Here is a 23,477-nt window from a genome sequence, read left to right as displayed (position 1 = left end):
TATCTGCAGCATTGAAGGTTCCCGATATCACAGGGGCTTCAATCATTCTTAAAATGGAGAAGTTTGGAATCACAAGACTCTTCCATCGACCTGGCCACCCGGCCAAACTGAGCAATCAGGGGAGAAAGGCCTTGGTCAGGGAGGTGACCAAGAACCCGATGGTCACTCAGACAGAGCTCTAGAGTTCCTCTGTGGAGATAAGAGAACCTTCCAGAAGGACAACCATCTCTGTAGCACTCCATCAATTAGGACTTTATGGTAGAGTGGCCAGACGAAAGACACATGACAGCCCGCTTGGAGTTTGCCAAAAGGTACCTAAAGACTCCCAGACCATGAGAAAAAAGATTCACTGGTCTGACGAAACCAAGATTTAACTCTTTGGCCTGGATGCCAAGTGTCACGTCTGGAGGAAACCTGGCACCATCCCTATGGTGAAGCATGGTGGTGGCAGCATCATGCTGTGGGGACGTTTTTCAGCGGCGGGAATGGGAGACTAGTCAGGATCGAAGGAAAGATGAACGGAGCAAAGTACAGAGAGATCCTTGATGAAAACCTGCTCCAGAGTGCTCAGGACCTCAGACTGGGGCAAAAGTTCCCCTTCCAACAGGACCAGCCCTAAGCACACAGCCAAGACAACGCAGGAGTCTCTGAATGTCTTTGAGTGGCCCAGCCAAAGCCCGGACTTGAACTCGATGGAACATCTCTGGAGAGACATAAAAATAGCTGTGCAGCAACGCTCCCCATCCAACCCGACAGAGCTTGAGAGAAACTGCAGAGAAGAATGGGAGAAACTCCCCAAATTCAGGTGTGCCAAGCTTGCAGCGTCCTACCCAAGACGACTTGAGGCTTTAATCTCTGCCAAAGGTGCTTCAACAAAGTAAAGGGTCTGAATACTTATGTAAACGTCATATTTTTCTTTGAAATAAATTGGCAAAAATTTCTAAACCAGTTTTTGCTTTGTCATTATGAGGTATTGTGTGTAGATTGATGAGTGGGGGGAAAAAAGTATTTAATCAGTTTTAGAATAAGGCTGTAATGTAACAAAATGTGGAAAAAGTCAAGGGGTCTGAATACTTTCCGAATGCACTGCACGAAATGCGTTACACTGTTAGAACGTTCCAATCAGAATGACTGCTCGTTAGCTTGAAGGAGGGTCCCTCGAGTCCCAGTGGTTCAAGTGTTAACAGATACTCTAAATGATTATTTCTTAACTAAATATTACAATTATAACCACAAAAAAAACTATCCTCTATAAATAAGGAAGTAAATACAAAAAACTTGTTCAGTTTACCTTCTAAGGCATATCTTTAAGTTGTACTCATCTATGGCAGTGGATACGAATGCAGAAGTGTTTGTGTTGAAGCACCACAAGCTCACAAATAAACAAGCGCTGAATGAAATTAATGAAACTTAGTCTCCAAGTAAATCTGAAACGGCACTGTAGATTCACTACAGTGCCTTACAACAGTCAACGTAAAACAGTCATGTAAAGAAACACTATGACAACCTGGCAATGAGAGCTTGTTATGACAAGCACACGCTACCTGTTCATTACGAGAATGTTTTCTTATTGAAATCAATGTCAATTACAGTGTTATTCAATACAAAATGTATTTGCTACAGTGGGGCAAAAAAGTATTTAGTCAGCCACCAATTGTGCAAGTTCTCCCACTTAAAAAGATGAGAGAGGCCTGTAATTTTCATCATAGGTACACTTCAACTATGACAGACAAAATGAGAAAAAAAATCCAGAAAATCACATTGTAGGATTTTTATGAATTTATTTGCAAATTATGGTGGAAAATAAGTATTTGGTCACCTACAAACAAGCAAGATTTCTGGCTCTCACAGACCTGTAACTTCTTCTTTAAGAGGCTCCTCTGTCCTCCACTCGTTACCTGTATTAATGGCACCTGTTTGAACTTGTTATCAGTATAAAAGACACCTGTCCACAACCTCAAACAGTCACACTCCAAACTCCACTATGGCCAAGACCAAAGAGCTGTCAAAGGACACCAGAAACAAAATTGTAGACCTGCACCAGGCTGGGAAGACTGAATCTGCAATAGGTAAGCAGCTTGGTTTGAAGAAATCAACTGTGGGAGCAATTATTAGGAAATGGAAGACATACAAGACTACTGATAATCTCCCTCGATCTGGGACTGCACGCAAGATCTCACCCCGTGGGGTCAAAATGATCACAAGAACGGTGAGCAAAAATCCCAGAACCACATGGGGGACCTAGTGAATGACCTGCAGAGAGCTGGGACCAAAGTAACAAAGCCTACCATCAGGAACACACTACGCCGCCAGGGACTCAAATCCTGCAGTGCCAGACGTGTCCCYCTGCTTAAGCCAGTACATGTCCAGGCCCCTCTGAAGTTTGCTAGAGAGCATTTGGATGATCCAGAAGAAGATTGGGAGAATGTCATATGGTCAGATGAAACCAAAATATAACTTTTTGGTAAAACCTCAACTCGTCGTGTTTGGAGGACAAAGAATGCTGAGTTGCATCCAAAGAACACCATACCTACTGTGAAGCATGGGGGTGGAAACATCATGCTTTGGGGCTGTTTTTCTGCAAAGGGACCAGGACGACTGATCCGTGTAAAGGAAAGAATGAATGGGGCCATGTATCGTGAGATTTTGAGTGAAAACCTCCTTCCATCAGCAAGGGCATTGAAGATGAAACGTGGCTGGGTCTTTCAGCATGACAATGATCCCAAACACACCGCCCGGGCAACGAAGGAGTGGCTTAGCCAGTCTCCAGATCTCAACCCCATAGAAAATCTTTGGAGGGAGTTGAAAGTCCGTGTTGCCCAGCAACAGCCCCAAAACATCACTGCTCTAGAGGAGATCTGCATGGAGGAATGAGACAAAATACCAGCAACAGTGTGTGTGAACCTTGTGGAGACTTACAGAAAACGTTTGACATTGCCAACAAAGGGTATATAACGAAGTATTGAGATAAACTTTTGTTATTGACCAAACACTTATTTTCCACCATCATTTGAAAATAAATTCATAAAAAATCCTACAATGTGATTTTCTGGATTTTCCCCCCTCATTTTGTCTGTCATAGTTGAAGTGTACCTATGATGAAAATTACAGGCCTCTCTCATCTTTTTAAGTGGGAGAACTTGCACAATTGGTGGCTGACTAAATACTTTTTTGCCCCACTGTATATATTTCAACTGCAAATGGCATGCGCTGATGACTGAAAACATTCATGCAGGAAAATGTTTGCAGCACTGATTTTAGTCACACGTTCTAATTTAGCTAGCTAGCTAACAAACAATCTTATCTCATCATGAATGTAAGCACATGGCCTGAAAGACAGATCTTCACCAACTGTCTTGCTTTTTTTGCAGATTGCATATTTTGTGTCAAGGATGAGTATTGTGATGAGGTGTTCACTTTGGCGACCGTCCAGTGTTCGCACATAGTGCTTGCTTGGTGAAGTGCACTTTGATTATTTACTTATTCAACTAGTGTCGCTGGCAAAATACTCACCGTCAAACCACCATGCCCACTCACTCTCACGTTGTGACTTACGGGCTGAATGATGTTCAATGAGCAGCTCGTAGAGCGCCCTGAAGCAACCATTGAAAAATTACAAAAAATGAGCAGACGTATTTATTCATTCTATGTACTCTACAGTTCAAAGGTTTGGGGTCACTTAGAAATGTCCTTGTTTTTTAAAGAAAAGCTACTTTTTTGTCCATTAAAATAACGTCAAATTTATCAGAAATACAGTGTAGACATGGTTAATGTTGTAAATGACTAATGTAGCTGGAAACGGCAGATTTTTTATGGAATATCTACATAGGCGTACAGAGGCCCATTATCAGCAACCATCACTCCTGTGTTCCAATGGCACGTTAATCCAAAAGTATCATTTTAAAAAGGCTAATTGATCATTAGAAAACCATTTTGCAATTATGTTAGCACAGCTGAAAACTGTTGTACTGATTATACTGATTAAAGAAGCAATAAAACTGGCCTTCTGTAGACTAGTTGAGTATCTGGGGCATCAGCATTTGTGGGTTCGATTACAGGCTCAAAATAGGCTCAAAAATGTCTTCTGAAACTCATCAGTCTATTCTTGTTCTGAAAATGAAGGCTATTCCATGTGAGAAATTGCCAAGAAACTGAAGAGCTCGTACAACGCTGTGTACTACTCCCTTCACAGAACAGCGCAAACTGGCTCTAACCAGAATAGAAAGAGGAGTGGGAGGCCCCGTGCACAACTGAGCAAGAGAACAAGTACATTAGAGTGTCTAGTTTGAGAAAAAGACGCCTTCGAAGTCCTCAACTGGCAGCTTCACTAAATAGTACCCGCAAAACACCAGTCTTCTTTGCCATTTCTCGTTTCCATGCCTTTACGGAGCGTGCACCCTCAGTTTAGGGACCTTTGAGGGTCTCTGTGTTGGGACCTCCTGGCTTTTGGAGAGCATGTTGCGATACGGAGTTTACCATATCCCACCGTGAAATATGAAACGGGTAATTGAAAGAGAACAAGGTTATTTACATGACCCCAGTTCTCTGATATTATGAGTGAAATATTTCACCGCACTTCCCTGCTTGCAAGACGAGGAAGAGAAGCATGTTTGAAAAAATTTGGCAGTGAGCAGGAGAGTGGCGTCTTCATACAGGGTGAGGGCACACCATAGTCGCTGCTCTTCAGGTCTGTCTTCAACAGACGCTTGTGATTGGTTTCTTCGAGTTATGGGACTTTCAGAATGAAATCCCACTGAAATACGTCACTCATAATATCAGAGAACTGGGGTTATGTAAGCAGTATAGTTAGAAGTTGATGTGCTCACCTTCTCCAGACTTAGCAGGTTGATCTCAGACTGTAGTCTGATCTCAGGGCGAATGCTCTGCTGCTCCCGAAACTGCTGGTATTCCTTCTCCAACAGCTTGTATTTGTTCTCTGCATCCAGCATCTACAACAGAAGAACTTACCATGAGGAGCGAAACGGAAAACGATTATTCCTCATCACTACCAATTATGTCATGTTACACATATAGGGCAACATTTTTATAGCGCAAAGTGCAAAACTTACCACAAACCTCAATCTCGCAATGTGATTTAATTTAAAACTCTTCAACAATGTGTGTTATAAAAGAGACTATTTATGTATTGCTCAGTTTACTAAACTCGTTAAATTATCACCGCACAAATTGTTGAAAAGTTTCACATTTAATGACACAGATAATGATTGTTATTTTTGGCATAGAAATAAATGTCACCCAAAGGCTTAACTGCCAGTGTTACATTTTAACAACCTTACAACTGCTCTGACTAAATGGAGAACAGGAGAGAGTAGCTCATGACTTGGCTCGGAGCGCGACCCACAAACGAGAACAATACATTATACTGTAACAACTTTCATTGATGGCCTTGAGTCCTATGCAATGCTTCCAACTGACTAATAAACAAATGCCAGATCCCTCAAAATCATAGGAGCCTAGCTGGTGTTTGTTGACATCTAAATCCCCAGAGTAATTGAGATTGTGCGGTTCTCAATGTTATCCTGTCGGTCTTTTAGACAAGGCAGGCAGCAGAGCAACAAACCCCACACACAATGCCTGGTATTCTGTGCTGGAAGGCAGGGTGGATGGATCCAGGCCTGATAAACGGGCTCTGGTGTGTGCCGACAGAGGACGACAAATGTATGTTTACACATTCCTGACATGGGGAGACAAGATATAGAGCAGCGTGGCAGACTGGCTAGCAGATTTCACAGCACTGCCTTCTTTCCGCTTGTCAGAAACCTACTTTGCTTGATTTGTTATGGCCGGAGAGTCCAGATATTTTCTGGGAAAATGAGACGGCGGACAACTATTTCAGTAAGTGAGTTTGTCTGAGGAGGACAGGGGAGAGATTCTAGCGAAAATAATGCACATTTTCTTCTTCACTGTAAAATATCCAGAGCATACTGGGGGGGGTGGAGTGGGACTGAAAAGAACCGACATCTCATTGCATACTGTAGCCTACATACCATAGTTAGGCCTACATGAGCAAAGCAGGGGGGCTGGTTTCTCTCCTTAACATTGAAAAAGCACTAAGGACTATACCTGGACTAAATCAAACTCACTATTTTAAAATGAAGAAAAACTGAGCCAATTTCACAGCTTGAATCCATGCTTTAGCCTGCTCGTCAAGGTGTATTATGTATTAGTTCACACACATGGCTGCTGCTGAACTCTTTCTGCTATTTTGATCATTTTGACAAATCTACTATTGAGCAGAACACATTCGTGACACATGGAAATCAAACAGGGGAGTACGAGACACATTTTCCAGAACTTGACCATGCAATCACCTCTCATTCTGTAATGAAATAAATAAAAAATAAATATACATATTTTGCCTTAATTTAACCAGGTAAGTCATTGAGAGACTGGGGAAACAAAATTAAGTATTTAATAAATGCTAAAGGCCAGGTCTGTTCTACTACAGAACCATGCAATGCATTGGGTGTGTTAGGCCTGAGAGAAAACAGCAGATCGGGGTTGGATGGTCACGGATGGTCAGATATTGATGGTATCCTCGGAGACTGCAAGAGGCCAGAAGCCTGGCCGAAACCCCGGTGTTCGTCTGCCCAATGCTGCTTTCTTCTCTCTTTTTTTGTCCATTTCACAATGTCCACCGGGGGATGACATGGCCCATTGACCTCATGGTCAATGGTCACCCCAGGACCCTCATCTCCTCCCAAGGTGGGTATTGAGCGTGCCAGCCTAGCATTCCTTCCCCAGCCCAGCGCCCTGACGCCTACCTGCTGTTGCTGCCTGCCACGCTCCTCCTCCAGCTGCCTGACCCTTGACCTCTCCAGATCCACCTGGTGAGCGCAGTCCTCGCGGAGCCGCCGGCCGCTCTCCTGCAGCTTGGACATGCTTAACTCGTGCTCAGCCCGCATCTCCCTCTGCAAGCGCTGCATCTGAAAGCACAAGCAGTGATGATGGGGTTAATGATACAGGTTTGAGCAAGGATCCACACCCTTGTAACGCTAAAGGTATGCAGAGTAAAATGTATTATTGGGATGTACAGGTAACTGCCAAACTGCCCAAAAAGAGTAAATGAGAGTTTTGTTATGGTGTGGTGTTATGGTGTCCATTTTCCTGGTATGGTTTAGGTCCATTCAATCCCTTAGAAGGCAAGATAAACTGCAATAAATAACCAACTGTCTGAGTGATCACCTTCAACCTATGGTGAATAATTTATATCCTGATGCAGTATTTCCCAAGGATTCTTTTTTGCAGCGGTGGCAAAGTTCACGGGTGGTGGGGGGGGGGGTAGTGGGCGTGGCCAATGGCATTCTCTCCAACCAACTATTTTAGAGCCCCCCCTTCAAATTTAATTCCAGACCTCCCGAGTAACACAGTGGTCTAACGGGAGGGTTTGGCCGGCAGGGATGTCCTTGTCGCATAGCGCACTAGCGACTCCTGTGGCGGGCCGGGCACAGTGCACGCTGACATGGTCGCCAGGGGGACGTTTCTCCTCTGTCACATTGTGGCGGCTGGCTTCCGGGTTATGTGGGCATTGTGTCAAGAAGCAGTGCGGCCCTGGTTGTGTTTCAGAGGACGCACGGCTCTCGACCTTCGCCTCTCCCGAGTCCGTACGGGAGTTGCAGCAATGAAACAAGACTAACTACCAAATTGGATACCACGAAATTAGGGAGAAAAAGGGGTAAAAAAATGTAAATACAAAACAATTCAATAAAAAAATATATAAATAAAACAAGATAAAGAAAAAAGCTAATTCCATGCAATTATACACATTTTTCCATGGGGCTGAGAGAAAATGTGGAGTTTTAAAGCTCGTATCCTGTCTGGTGTATGTGACAAAACAGATATAATAATGTATAATTATTATTTTGCAGTGCTACACATTTTGCCATGGCTCATACCATGTTCTTATGGGAGCTCCATCAGTCTCGGCGTCAGGATAAAGTGATTAATGGGGCAGTTGAAATCAGCGAGGGTGGCACAATTTTGGGGGGTTCCTGCATTGGACTTATATTGAATTCTGCTTATATCACACTATACCAAAATAAACAATGTTCAAATGTTGAGACTCCGAGATCATTGAGAGCTTTAGAAGTGACAGGTTGGCACGAAATCTGTAGCCCATCTCCGCTGCGCTGTATCAGCACAATGGACAGCGCAAGGTTGTTTTGGTAATGAATATAGATAGGTACATTACCCTATTACAAACAGCCTATGTGAATGCAGCCATACACACAGCTGTCTTACCAAAATAATGCAAACTAAATGCTGAAAGTAGTAGCCAACAAAAATACTGAATTCCAGGTTGGCTTAGAATACAGACAACTGCTAATGCGAACAAATGCGAACAGAACAAAACAGCGGTACCAAGTAGTAGCTCTAGTAAACTAAATATCAGATTGATAAAGGAATGACACAATCTATATTTAGGCTACTTACATTAACACCAAACAAACACTGTAAACAAAAGGCAAATGGTTTCACATCTAGAAAGACTCTCTGGGTCAAGGGCACAAAGGTCCTCCAGCAGTTGGCTGTTACGTTTGCTAAATCGTTCTGACATTTCACCAATGACAGCATTAGCACTGCACTATGCCCAAATGACTTCGAACTCTGTCACACCTCAGCTTCGATGCACTCCAACGCACTGCGGACCACTTTGATGCCAGTGTGCGAGAAGACTGAGGATACTGTGCACCATGGTGGCTACAAACTTCAAGCCTGGCTCGGTCACCGCCTTCAGCAGCCCTGTAGCCTCAAGTCTTACTTCTGTGTTGTACGAACCCGTGCATTCGATGTCAGAGAAACTTCACAATGCTGTCACAACTTTAAACAACCACTGACACAGTAGCGAGGTGTCCGGCCCACCTTTGATCCATTAGCCTTTTCAAGGTTTCTCCAGTGCACAGGGTAGCCACTGTTGGTTTCTTTAAGAACTAGTGAGTCACAGACATAAAAAAAAGTCCTACAGCGCATTCTCAGACATTGCCTGAACGACCACTAAGTGAAGCTTGTTTTTTTCTGCTTTTTATGGAAACCCAAAAGGAGTCATACCTAACTGCCCCAGTGGCTTTCCATTGGCCACCAACACATAGGTGCTCTGTCCATTTTGCTGACACAGCAAAGGGGAGATACAGATTTTGCTATTTGTATATAGGGACATGAAACTAAAACTGAGGGGACAACTTTCAACTGAGGGGTCCTCTTCCGCCCCCTAGCGGAGCTGGGTCCAAGCTCAACACATGACATTTTGGGAATTTTAGATTGTCAAGGACTGTTATATTATATTTTGGTTATTGTTAAAAATATATAGCTCCATTATCTTCTCTACATACTTAATCAAATCAAATTTATATAGCCCTTCTTACATCAGCTGATATATCAAAGTGCTGTACAGAAACCCAGCCTAAAACCCCAAACAGCAAGCAATGCAGGTGTAGAAGCACGGTGTAGGAAAAACTCCCTAGAAAGGCCAAAACCTAGAAGAAACCGAGAGGAACCAGGCAGAGGGGAGCTCTGTTTTATGTGGGCGTTATCATATGTCATGTTGTCTGTAAATGTTGAGTGTTAATGTCGTTTCAATTCTGCTCTTAAATGGGAGACAAATTCCTGTAAAAGGAAAAAAATTAACAGATTTCTGTTGAACACTATGGAAATTATATTTTTTTGTGGGGGGGGGGTAGTTGCACTACGTAGAATACAGTCATTTAAAGTGTAGCGATACCGGCTTCATCAGTGAGGTGACTACAGGGTGCCTATCAGGCAGTCAAATTGCACCCAGCGCCTGTGCAGTTTCACATCTGTAAGACTATACATACTGTGCATTACACTGTGCGTCCTGTGCTCTCCTTGAAATGTTTACATTTTAAAAATATTAAATAAACCAACCTCCATTTCTGCATGGCCTAGATGCTTCTCTCTCTTCTCCAGGTCAGCCAGAATCTTCTGAAGCTGCTCCTCCAAGATGGTGTACTCTACCTCCTGGGAACACATCACATAAGGGCCATCTGTCACACAACGATCATAAGAAAAGTAGTATAATGCTCCGGAGTGAAGTTTCCCCTAGGTACAGATCTAGGATCATCTTCCCCTTGCCCAATCAAAACCTTAACCATTACTGGGGTGAAATGCAAAACTGACCCAGGATCAGCATCTAGAGGCAACGTCAACCTACTCCTAGAATAATACATTACAGTGCACCTTTTTTCTGACCAGAGACTCGCGCTCCCGATCCCTCTTCTTCCATTCCTCGGCCAGCGCCTGCATGTGGCCCAGCTCCTTCTTCTTCAGCTGAGGACGGTGAGCGCGCGCACACACACACACAAACACGTTTGTACCAAAACAAAAAGGCATCAATGGAATTGCTACAATAACACATTCACTTGCAGTATAGCCACCTGGTCATCAAAGAGATCCTCCTGCATCTCCTTCCACATCTCCAGCTCCAGGGCAGCCCTGTACTCCAGCGTCTCGCGGGGCTCGGTGGGGACTCCGCCTGCACTGCTGGGAGGAGCTGGTCGCAGAGCTGGCACCGTCTTTTGTGCCACAGGATACTCATTCTGTCACAATACAAGTTCATGTTATTTACTATGATCTAAAAAAGGCCAAACAGATCCTGGATCCGCCCTTCTACTGTGAGACACTTTATAAATATGGGCCCTGACCAGTCCCGTATACACAAAGCATCTCAAAGCAGAAGTGCTGATCCAGGATGAGTTTGGCCTTTTAAAATTAGAATGAATCTGATTACATGGGCAGGGAAGACCTGATCCTAGAACAGCACCTACTAAGATGATTTATGAATGTGCCCTGGTCATTCTACTTGGTCTCTCACTACAGCTCAAACGGTGAATTACAGTATTAGTGGTGCACAAATCTAAAAGCATCAACAAAACATACAGCATGTGCCACATTGTACCTGGGAGGACTCAGACATGACGATATCTTGGACCTTGACTAAACCAAGGTTCTCCAGGGTTGTGACGTAGCACAGCTCAGCCACCTTTTCACTGGGCCTGTGGAAGGAGACACACACGCAAGTTGTTTCACACCGAACGAACACGAGCTCAACCAAGCAGTCAAGAGGCAGCCAAGGGTGCCATCTAGCAAGTATACAATAGAACTGCAGCCACACATGACTACTACTGATGATAATATCTTCCAAGAGTCTAAATGTAGCATGCCCAGTCCCTGCCGCTGAAATCTCTTGGGCCTTTATGACTGGGATCCTCTCGGAGAAGGTCTGCCTCCAGTGCTGCTGGCCCATGGGGCCCAGGAAGCGGCTCTTCTCTGCAGTCAGGAGGTGGGACAGCTGTATGCTGGCCGTGCCCAGGAGAATGTCTCTGGAGCTGGTATTTTTGTCCCACACCTCCACCACTAGGGGCACCCTACACCAAGGAGAAAAATCCATTAAGAAGAGAAAAAGGGGAAGGGGGATACCTAGTCAGTTGTACATCTGAATGCATTCGACTGAAATCTGTCTTCCGCATTTAACCCAACCCCTCTGAATCAGAGGTGTGCAGAGGGCTGCCTTAAATCGAGGGGGCAGCTCGGGGATTCGATCCAGCAACCTTTCGGTTACTGGCCCAACACCCCTACCTGCCAGGCTACCTGCCGCCCAAGCACAGTGGGACTAGAATCTCTGGTGGGCTCCAGGGTGAAGTTTGCCCTTGGTACAGATCTAGAATCAGCTTCACCTCCCACAATCCTAACAACCATTTGTGGGGGAAACTGACCCAAGATCAGCGATTAGGGGCAAATTCACCCATTCTCCTTGTGGCCATACATAGCCTGATCGTCTGAACACACCAGAATGGTGGCCTGATTATTCAGTCATATGTGATTTTGTATAGATAAATCCCTCTTAAAAAGGTGTACATTAATGGGTATTTACAGTGGCTTGGGAAATGATTCACACCTCTTGACTTTTTCCACATTTTGTTACGTTACAGCCTTATTCTGAAATGTATTAAACCCCCCCCCCCCCCCCCCAACCTACAAACAATACCTCAATGACGGACAATTCCGAAACCAATGGCTTGGTTTTTGCTCTGACATGCACTGTCAACTGTGGGACCTTATATATAAAAAGAGGTGTGCCTCTTTCCAAATCATGTCCAATCAATTGAATTTACCACAGGTATAAAAACATCAAGGATCAATGGAAACAGAATGCACCTGAGCTCAAGTTCGAGTCTCATAGCAAAGGGTCTGAATACTTATTTACATAAAGATATCAGTTTTTTAATTTGGAATTGCAAAAATTTCAAAAAACCTGTTTTCGCTTTGTCATTATGGGGTATTGTGTGTATATTGCTGCTTATTTTTAATTTAATTTAATCAATTTTAGAATAAGGCTGTAATATAACAAACTGCAGAAAAAGTTAAGAGGTCTGAGTACTTTCCGAAGGCACTGTAAATCAAAATAAACTTTGAGTTGTTTATCTGTACACAACCAAAATGAAACAAGTAGACAACCATCAACTAGCCAGTGTTTCCCAATCCTGGGGCCTCATTTATCAACCGTGCATACTAAATTTAATTTAAAAAAATCTGGTGTAGGTGTAGATTCTAGGATTTGGGTGCGCAGCAAATGATTTGGATTCATGAAACTATCGCAGGCAACATATAGGCATGTTTTCAATTATAAATTAGAGCCATAATATACACGTGTGCTTGTGAACAAGCAACCCCACCTGGAATACACCCACTATTCACCTTTTGTAGCAAAAATGCTGTATGATTTGGAAATGTTAGAACTTGGGCCATTACAGTTTCGAAATGGCAAATTTGATCGGAATGTTTAAACATTTTGCAGTGACTGTTAAAAACAAGTGATTGATTGTCTATTCGAACTAGGGATGTTAACGGTTAACCATTAATCAGTTAGCTGTCAAAGCAGAACATTTATTTGACCGGTCATGCTTATCGGTCTATAGGTTAATTTGTATTATTTAGTGGAATTCAATTGGCTCGTGTATTTTCGTTAGTCGTCATGTACACTATACATACTTTTTGTATGTGAACACCCCTTCAAAATGGTGAATTCTGCAATTTCAGCCACAAGAGCAACAACTGCTCAGCTGAGAAGTGGTACGCCACACAAGCTCACAGAAAGGGACGCCGAGTACTGTAGCTCGTAAAAATCGTCTGTCCTCGGTTGCAACACTTATTACCGAGTTTCAAACTGCCTCTGGAAGCAACGTCAGCACAAGAACTGTTCGTCGAGAGCTTCGTGAAATGGGTTTCCATGGCCCGAGCAGCCGCACACAAGCTTAAGATCACTATGAACAATGCCAAGCGTCGGCTGGAGTGTAAAGCTCGCCGCTATTGGACTCTGGAGCAGTGGAAACGCATTCTCTGGAATGATGAATCACGCTTCACCATCTGGTAGTCTAACGGACAAATCTGGGTTTGGCGGATGCCAGAAGAACGCTATCTGCCCCAATAAATAGTGGCAACTGTAAAGTTCAGTGGAGGAGGAATAATGGTCTGGGGTTGTTTTTCCATGGTTCGGGCTAGGCCTCTTAGTTCCAGTGAAGAGAAATATTAACCCTACCGCATACAATGACATTCTAAATTATTCTGTGCTTCCAAATGTGTGGCAACAGTTTAGGGAAGGCCCTTTCCTGTTTCAGTATGACAATGCCCCGTGCACTAAGTGAGGTCCATGCAAAAATGGTTTGTTGAGATCAGTGTGGAAGAACTTGACTGGCCTGCACAGAGCCCTGACCTCAACCCCCATCTAATACCTTTGGGATGAATTGGAACGCCGACTGCGAGCCAGGCCTAATCACCCAACATCAGTGCCTGAGCTCACGAATGCGCTTGTGGCTGAATGGAGCAAGTCCCCACAGCAATATTCCAACATGTAGTGAAAAGCCTTCCCAGATGATTGGAGACTGTAATAGCAAAGGGGGTACCAACTCCATATTAATGCCCATGATTTTGAAATCAGATGTTTGACAAGCAGGTGTCCACATACTTTTCTTCATAAAGTGTATCTTATTTATCTTAATGACGAATCTCTTAACTTGCTTCAAAGTAGCCTAGCCAAAATCCAACCATAGAAATGTGGAGGCAATTATTTGATAAAAACTTCCTTTTCATTAACCAGCATTTCTCTCTTGTTCTATTAGTTTTCATATCAACTTGCTTTCATTGTCCAGTAGCCAAAAGCACAATCCTAATTATATTAGCAACCCATCCCAGTTGTTGCTATTAGATTACCTCTAAGTTTGAGATTTTCATCTCTGACACATATGGAACTGTTCGCATTAGGTGTGCTGTTTACAATAGTGTTTTCCAGCTAATTGCTCTTTATTAGCTGCTTCATTAGAGCAGTTGCATGTTCAATAATAGGTTATAGCCTTTTGACTGAGACGATATTATGATCATCAATAGATGATTATGTTTATCTCCTGTCTTGGTATAGGCTGATGTCACGCTCCTAACAAACATCAATACTGTAGCCTACCCATAACGTAAAAAAGGTTAGCAGTCTATTTACTTTCCAGCATGCTTGGATATTGAATGAGCGATGGAAAATTGGTCGCTCGTCAGATGTGGCAGGGCTTGCGACCTGCCCATTGACACGAGTCTACCAGATGAGCTATATTACTTCTATGCTTGTTTCAAGGCAAGTAACATTGAAGCATGCATGACACCATCAGCTGTTCCGGATGACTGAGTGCTCACGCTCTCCGTAGCCGATGTGAGTAAGACCTTTAAACAGGTCAACATTCACAAGGCCAGACGGATTACTAGGACGTGTACACCCAACAAGCGCTGACCAACTGGCAAGTGTCTTCACTGACATTTTCAAACTGTCCCTGACCGAGTCTGTAATACCAACATGTTTCAAGCAGACCACCATACTCTCTGTACCCAAGAACACTAAGGTAAACTGCCTAAATGACTACCGACCTGTAGCACTCACATCTGTAAACATGAAGTGCTTTGAAAGGCTGGTCATGGCTCACAACACCATTATCCCAGAAACCCTAGACCCACTCCAATTTGCATACCGCCCCAACAGATCCACAGATGATGCTATCTCTATTGCACTCCACACGACCCTTTCCCACCTGGACAAAAGGAACACCAATGTGAAAATGCTATTCATTGACTACAGCTTGGCGTTCAACACCGTAGTGCCCAAAGCTCATCACTAACCTAAGGACCCTGAGACTAAACACCTCCCTCTGCAACTGGATCCTGGACTTCCTGATGGTCTGCCCCTAAGTGGTAAGGATAGGTAACAACATATCCACCACGCTGATCCTCAACACGGGGGACCCTCAGGGGTGCGTGCTCAGTCCCCTCCTGTACTCCCTGGTCACTCATGAATGCATGGCCAGGCACAAATCCAACACCGTCATCAAGTTTGCCGATGACACCAACGATGAGACAGCCTATAGGGAGGAGGTCAGAGACCTGGCCGTGTGGTGCCAGGACAACAACCTCTCCCTCAACGTGATCAAGACAAAGGAGATGATTGTGAACTACAGAAAAAGTTGGACCGAGCATGCCACCATTCTCATCGACGGGGCTGCAGTGGAACTATCATGGACAAAACACACTAAGACAGTCGTGAAGAGGGCACGACAAAACCTATTCCCCCTCAGGAGACTGAGAAGATTTGTCATGGGCCCTCAGATCCTCAAAAGGTTCTACAGCTGCACCATCGAGAGCATCCTGACTGGTTGCATCACTGCCTGGTATGGCAACTGCTCGGCCTCTGACCTCAAGGCACTGCAGAGGGTAGTGTGTACGGCCCAGTACAGCACTGGGGCCAAGCTTCCTGCCATCCAGGACCTCTATACCAGGCGGTGTCAGAGGAAGGCCCTAAAAATTGTCAAAGACTCCAGCCACCCTAGTCATAGACTGTTCTCACTGCTACCGCACGGCAAGCGGTACCGGAGCGTCAAGTCTAGGTCCAAAAGGCTTACCAGCTTCTACCACCAAGCCATAAGACTCCAGCTAATCAAAAGGGCTACCCAGACCCCTCTTTTACGCTGCTGCTACTCTGTTATTATCTATGCAGTCACTTCAATAATTTTACCTACATGTACATATTACCTCAATTACCTCGAGTAACCGGTGCCCCCACACATTGATTCTGTACCGGTAACCCCTGTATATAGCCTCGCCATTGTTATTTTACTGATTCGGTTGAATTATTTATTACTTTTATTTCTAAAATGGTAGCATGCTTGGGTATTGAATGAGCGATGGCTAAATGGTAGCATGCTCGGCTATTGAATGAGCGATGGCTAAATTGTAGCCTAATATTTGTTGTGTAGCGGGAATAAACCAGTCCTGCAATATGATTATGATTTAGGCCTAGATAATACAAGTAAAATAAACATATTAGAATACATGCTGCTATGCAATCTCCTTACCAAAGGCAAATGCATCAGTTAACATCATTATAATTCAAAGGCATCAAACACTTACATTACCCCCAAAATAATATTTGCTTGCAATACAATTGATCAACCACTAACAGGCCTGAGCTGTACATGGAGATACGCACACTTTCTTCAAGTTCAAAATGTATAAATACCAACCTTTGTGGAAACTGGAGTACGCAAGGTTTAGTGTGTTTCTGTACGTACGCACCTTTGATAAATGAGGCCCCTGGTCCTGGGGACCCTAAGGAGTGCACATTTTAGATTTTGCCCTAACACTAAAACACTTGATTCAACTAACCAACTAATCAAGCAATTGATTAGATTCTGAATTTTTTTGTGCTAGGTCAAAAACACCCCTTTGGCACAAATGAAACAAGTAGGCACAACAAGCCCCTAAAAGTGCATGCTTCACGTATTCCTCTAGAATGTGACAAGACACCTGAGGAAGGTGTCCTGGACTTGGTGAGGTAGAGCGGCAAAGTCAAAGGCACAGTACGACTGGGGCAGGAACACCTCCATGTTCCTCTTCACCTCCACTGGGGGGTTGGTCATGATGGGGGCGGCACTCCCGAAAAACTGGTACGCATACCTGGAACGAGAGAAAATACTTGGGTCTTTCCACGAAAAAAAGTGCCTTTTGATATTTGAAGTAGAAATTGTGTAACAATACAGAATTTTAAAAGCCTGTAATATTTAAAAAAAGGTGCAATTTGCAGAAATCACTCCGCCATTTCCTGGTTGCTAAAATTCTAATAGCATGCCTAATTTCAGTTTATGTGACAAAGCAAGCAAGTGTAGATAATAATTTGACCATCTAAAATGCTGTGAACTATCTTATCAATAACCGAAAATATTGTGTTTTCAGCTGGTGTACAAAACCGAAAGTAAAAGGAAAAACTAAACTTCAGAACGGGAAGCACAGAAAGAGCACACATAGAACAGATCTACCACTTCTTAGACTTGCTTTCAGAGAGAATGACAGATCTATAACTGTCTATGTTAATTTTGGCAGAGTTGCCCAAAAAGTTAAATACTGCAGCTTTAAATGAAGTTCCCTATAATATAGACCACATGGAGAATTTAATAGATCAGATTTTTAATATGGCAGTGTTTTCCATTAGCGCCAGCCGTCGGCTAAATCAGCTGGTTACAGACACATTTTCCACCTGCTATTTTTCCCCACTTCAAATTAACCAGGCTACTTTTCATTTAAAAAAGTTTCAATTCACTAATCCGTCGAGCCCTCTCACACTAGAATGAATGATGTGCATYTTCTAGTGATCTATTGATAAGATAGGCATTCGCATGTCAGTCACAAAGCGAATGACGACAGGGAAATGCAGTCTGCCGTCTGTCCCGCCTCCCAGGACAATTTGTATGTGCTGTGGTTGGTCGAAATCGTTGTTTCATTACAGGGAGAGTATTTGTGGTAACGATGAGTCAAAATCCACTTAGCCACGCAGAGTTGTGGTGCATAGGCTATTTGCTGTGCTTTGCTTGACAACTGAACAGCAAGTGTTGACTAGTTTATAAAAGGTGACGAACTGACTGAATCAAGTCAATCTTTGCCATTCATCAATCATGCATCTTGGCTATACAGTGCCTTCAGAAAGTATTCATACCCCTTGACTTATTCCACATTTTGTTGTGTTACAGCCTGAATTCAAAATTGTTTAAATAGGTGAGGGAGGGGTCCATCTACACACAATACCCCATAATGACAAAGCGAAAACATGTTTCTCGAAATGTTTGCCAATTTATTGAAAATTAAATACAGAAATATCTCATTTACAGAAGTATTCACACCCGAGTCAATATTTTGTAGAAGCACTTTGGCAGCGATTACAGCTGCGAGTCTTTCTGGGTACATTTCTAAGGACTTTCCACACCTGGATTGTGCAACATTTGCCCATTATTGTTTTCAAAATTCTTCAAGCTCTGTCAAATTGGTGGTTGATCATTGCTAGACAAACATTTTCAGGTCTGGCCATATATTTTCAAGTAGATTTAAGTCAAAACTAACATTCACTGTCTTCTTGGTAAGCAACTCCAGTTTTTTTTTGGCCTTGTGTCTTAGGTTATTGTCCTGCTAATCTCCCAGTGCCAATGGAAAGCAAACTGAACCAGGTTTTCCTCAAGGATTTTGCCTGTGCTTAGCGCCATTATTGTTTTTTGAAGCAGCCACCACTATGCTTGTATTGGATTTGCCCCAAACATAACACTTTGTATTCAGGACAAAAAGTTAATTGCTTTGCCACCATTTTTGCAGTATTACTTTAGTGGCTTAGTGTTCATTTTGGAATATTTTATTCTGTACAGGCTTCCTTATTTTCACTCTGTCAATTAGGTAAGTATTGTGAAGTAACTACAATGTCCTATAACCCTAACTCATCCATTAAACTCTAACTGTTCTAATGACACAATTGGCATCATAGTGAAATCACTGAGCGGTTTCCTTCCTCTCCGGCAACTAAGTTAGAAAGGACGCCTGAATCTTTGTAGTGACTTTGAATTGATACACCATCCAACGTGTAATTAATAACTTCACCATGCTCAAAGGGATATTTAATGTCTGCTTTTTTTTTTACCAATAAGTGCCCTTCTTTGAGGCATTGGAAAACCTCCCTGATCTTTGTGGTTGAATCTGTGTTAGAAATTCACTGCTTGACTGAGGGACCTTACATATAATTGTATGTGTGGGGTACAGAGATGAGGTAGTCATTCAAAAATAATGTTAAACACTACTATTGTACAAAGAGTCAATCCATGCACCTTGTTATGTGACTTGCTAAGCAAATGTTTACTCCTGAACTTATTTAGGCTTGCCATAACAAAGGGGTTGAATAATTGACTGAAGACATTACAGCTTTTCATTTGTAAAAAAAAATTAAATATTAATATATATATGAATTTCTAAAAACAATTCCACTTTTGTCATTATGGGGCATTCAATGTAGACCAGTGACAAAAATATAAATTTAATCGATTTTAAATTCAGGCTGTAACATAACAAAATGTGGAAAAGGTCAAGGGATGTGAATACTTTCTGAAAGAACTGTATTACGCCATTGAGCACGTTCGGATTGGCTAGTGAGGGGCCAAGCCTCGACATACCCACAACTTGTTAATTCATCAAAACCCAGCTCACTCGCACCACCGCCAGCTACTGTGCCCATAATTCCAGTTGTGAAAATAGGAATAACTGGACTAAACCAAAGGCTTGTTAAAGAAATACTACACAAATATCTTCAAGTATTTTTTTTCATTAGTCCACTGTTAATACAATCCTAGATAATTGTGCATTTCAGCAGTCAATTTTTCAGGATAGAGCACTTTCAGTACAGAGCAAAAACTGTGATGATCACGCTACCGGAGTGTGCAGCTGACGGGGAAGCCCAGGTTTAGGTTGCGGACGCTGCGCAGGTCCATGGAGAAACAGTAGTGATGTGCCGAGGAGGGGATGGCTATCTTTGGTGCAGAGACGCTGACCGAGGACAGGCCTCCTTCAGGCTCGCCCTCCACCTGGCACGGGGCAAGGACCGAACCTGGAGGCCCGAGTCAGACAGAAACAACCACAGGCATGTTAGTGCTTTTTATCCTGGTTTTCTTGTTCAGAGGCTACGGCAGCTTTTCAAATGGACTAATTCTTTGGCTTAACCGAGGGCTAAGAAAAATGCTGTGCGAAAGCCTTTAGAGGAAGTGTGGTGGGTGTGCCTGTGTTGTTCCCCAAAAGTGGAACTAAAGCGGTCAGGTTTTACTGCCAAACCCTTGAGACGGGGCACATTTGTGTTGCGTCTCACAGAGATTTCCCTTTAGGACCAATGGAATGGTCTAAAATGTCCAAATGAATGTGAATGAGCCCACTCAAACAAACACCTACCAGTTGGGAGAGGTTGAGCCTGCAAGGCAGCGTCTACCTGCAGGCTGTTAGCCTCGCTTTCTGTGAGGGCGTTGGGAGGGGACTCAGCTAGGGATGTGGGAGACTTAATGGTGGACTTTATGCCAGGTGAGGGAGTTCGGGGCCACTTTTCAGCAGGGGGAGATGGAGGGAGGACGTGCTCCACAGTCCCGGTCTTCAGTGGAATCAGAGGACCATCTCCTCCCTCTGCATTAGCTCCCACCTACCAACACGCAGAGAGAAACCACCTCTGTCAAAGTTTATCAAAGTGTTCCTCCTGTCATTTGCAATGATGCAAAATCGAGACGACCAACATCAGAGACAGTAATCAAGTAAATGAGCCCTACAGCAGTAGGGTATTAAACATTCTATTACATCAGATCAGTAGGTTAGTAACCGTGATTAGCTCAATGTGTCAGGTAGGCCCTTTCTTTACCGGTGTAGTGAGAGCCTCTCTCCTGAGTGTGACGGACACCCCCACAGTGGGCTGCAGATCCATGGGGACAGGAGGCAAGCTTTGCTTGGCTCGGTTAGGAGGCTGGAGGATGAAGGCCCCCTCCACTGTGGCCACCTGCTTCTCCAGGTCCACACTGCTCTTAGCCAGGCCAGCCAGGGAGACCTCTGTGCTGCCAAGGGAGTGGTTCCCACAGCAGAGGTGGACCTGTGACAAAACATACACAGAGACGATTATGAAACACTAGTGTAACRGATTCCATTGATGGCAAGAAGGAAACTTTTTTGCAATATTTCTGTCACCATTTTATGGGAGTCATGTTATAATCTGATTAAAAATCAAATGATAATGACACCAGACTTTGTTGACACTCCAGCAAAGCAACTATTTGCGTCGCGTTAGCATGTGAGAGCATGACAGATAGCACAGCACCTGAAGACTGGGCTGCAGGCTGAGAAAGGCCAGTAGAACCGGATCACTGCTGCGGATTCGGACCGAGGCCCTCTCTGGCTCAAAGCTGGGGCTAATCAGGTTTTGGAAAGGTTCACTGGTGATGTCATTACCCAGCAGGGTATAATAGAAGAAAAACTCAGACCCTTCACCAACCAGCTTCATCGTACTGGGAATCAACTGAAACACACAAGCAAACAAATCACTTTCAATGCACACCTGCAATACCGGCATGAACTACAGAATACATATTTAAATCTAGTTGCGAGCAGCAATGAACGGTGTTCACAGGATGGCAAAGGACAAGATCAGTTGGATAACAAAGCAAGCACTATCATTTAGGAACAATCTTCCTTTATATACAATCAGTGAAAGCATTACCATGTTTATCCCTTAATACCAAGTGATAACAGATGACGCAAGACAAGTTTAGTCTAGTGCTGTAGGTTGGTTATGTTTGAATGCAGCAGGTAATCCTTCGTAAAGTCATTACTTATTGTTTTGAGTTTATATACAAATTCTGGGGTCAAGTTTGACTAATGTTTATGTTAATATTTTCAGCATTAGTGTACATTGCAGTCATCTTTGAATTCTCAGTGTTTTCCACAAGTATATAGAGTAGCAGAAGGTGGTGGCCTATTTTTATTTATTTAACTAGGCGAGTCAGTTATTGTATAATGACGGCCTACCCCAGCCAAACCCTCCCCTAACCCGGACGACGCTGGGCGAATTGTGCGCCACCCTATGGGACTTCCGATCACGGCCAGTTGTGATACAGCCCGGGATCAAACCAGGGTCTGTAGTGATGCTTCTAGCACCGAGATGCAGTGCATTAGACCGCTGCACCACTCGAGAGCCTAGTCTAGTCTTAATGGCCCTCTTCATACTATATTTTATCGAGGCATTGAAAATGTATGCAAAAATCGCTCCTAGGCTGTCAGCTAAAGTTAAAACAGAAGAAAAGCACATTATCTTGAAAAATAAGGTTGTGTGGGCTTCCATTTAACCATTTGTTTTAGGTTTTCGCTCTCAAAATCCCACTTTAATTTATTTTATAGAAAAACATAAATGGATGTTCCAAGTGCACAACAATACTTAAACCACATCAGTAGACCGCTTTTGAGGCCTGGAAGAAATCTGAGAAGTGTTGATATTTGGGTGTAGTTCCCCTTTAATTCACACCTRGCAAGAGGCTGCTGTTTAGCAGTGCTTGTAGTCCACATGACAGTAGAATTTGCTAAACAAATACCCACCGGATTGATGAAAATAATCATAAAATTGTGCCAGGCAAGCATAGGCAACTTTGTAGTTAACATTTAATTGAAAAGGTCTTTGGGAAAGCAAGAAGACTGTTTTCATTAGCACCATCGCTAACGGCTACACAAATTTTAGGCACACGCACAAAAGACATGGGCAGTCTCGTCGCCTTTTCAAAAAGTTACAGGAAGTACAAATCACTGATACATTCTGTTCATGTCTTATGATAAACTTGGGCAAATTAATACATTTTAAATACATTTAGTTGATTCCCTATTAAAAAGGAAAACTCCACCCATATTCTGGTACTTGTTTAATTAGTTCATTGCTGATATAGTCCGAAAATGTTTTGTTTGTCAGTAATGTTAAAACTTTGGTCATGTAGCGTATGTGAACACCTGCTCGTCAAACATCTCATTCCAAAATCATGGGCATTAAAATGGAGTTGGTTCCCCGTTTGCTGCTATAAAACAGCCTCCACTCATCTGGGAAGGCTTTCCACTACATGTTGGAACATTGCTGCAGGGACTTGCTTCCATTCAGTCACAGGTGCATTAGGGAGGTCGGGCACAAACGTTGAACGATTAGGTCTGTCAGCATTCATCCCAAAGGTGTTAGATGGGGGTTGAGGTCAGGGCTCTGTGCAGGCCAGTCAAGTTCTTCCACACTGATTGACAAAGCATTTCTGTATTGACCTCGCTTTGTGCACGGGGGCATTGTCATGCTGAAACAGGAAAAGGGCCTTCCCCAAACAGTTGCCACAAAGTTGGAAGCACAGAATCGTCTAGATTAGAATGTCATTGTATGCTGTAGCGTTAAGATTTCCCTTCACTGGAACTAAGGGGCATGGCCCGAACCATGAAAAACCGCCCCAGACCAGTATTCCTCCTCCCACCGAACTTTACAGTTGGCACAATTTATTGGGGMAGGTAGCATTCTCCTGGCATCAGACAAACCCAGATTTGTCTGTCAAGACTGCCAGATGGTG

General features: G+C 43.4%; 1 protein-coding gene across 2 annotated transcripts in view; it reads right to left on the bottom strand.

Annotated features, from left to right (window-relative positions):
- cep120 (centrosomal protein 120) overlaps positions 1-23,477 on the bottom strand; it is a 67,460-nt gene that overhangs the window by 24,450 nt on the left and 19,533 nt on the right. The window contains exons 6-17 of one of the 2 annotated variants that reach the window (XM_024001929.2): positions 21,215-21,412; positions 20,765-20,989; positions 20,311-20,551; positions 19,801-19,975; positions 16,870-17,019; positions 11,199-11,402; positions 10,934-11,030; positions 10,413-10,574; positions 10,216-10,305; positions 9,904-9,996; positions 6,786-6,947; positions 4,827-4,949 (exon numbers count right to left, since the gene is read on the bottom strand). In XM_024001929.2, the coding sequence (XP_023857697.1) occupies positions 4,827-4,949; positions 6,786-6,947; positions 9,904-9,996; positions 10,216-10,305; positions 10,413-10,574; positions 10,934-11,030; positions 11,199-11,402; positions 16,870-17,019; positions 19,801-19,975; positions 20,311-20,551; positions 20,765-20,989; positions 21,215-21,412 (1,920 nt within the window). Of the gene's footprint in view, positions 1-4,826; positions 4,950-6,785; positions 6,948-9,903; positions 9,997-10,215; positions 10,306-10,412; positions 10,575-10,933; positions 11,403-16,869; positions 17,020-19,800; positions 19,976-20,310; positions 20,552-20,764; positions 20,990-21,214; positions 21,413-23,477 lie in introns of both variants that reach the window. The other variant, XM_024001927.2, reaches the window with a different exon arrangement.

Source organism: Salvelinus sp. IW2-2015, linkage group LG15 (assembly GCF_002910315.2).
Source record: "Salvelinus sp. IW2-2015 linkage group LG15, ASM291031v2, whole genome shotgun sequence".
In the NCBI taxonomy this organism is placed as follows: domain Eukaryota; kingdom Metazoa; phylum Chordata; class Actinopteri; order Salmoniformes; family Salmonidae; genus Salvelinus; species Salvelinus sp. IW2-2015.
This window is presented reverse-complemented; position numbering and strand designations above follow the sequence as displayed.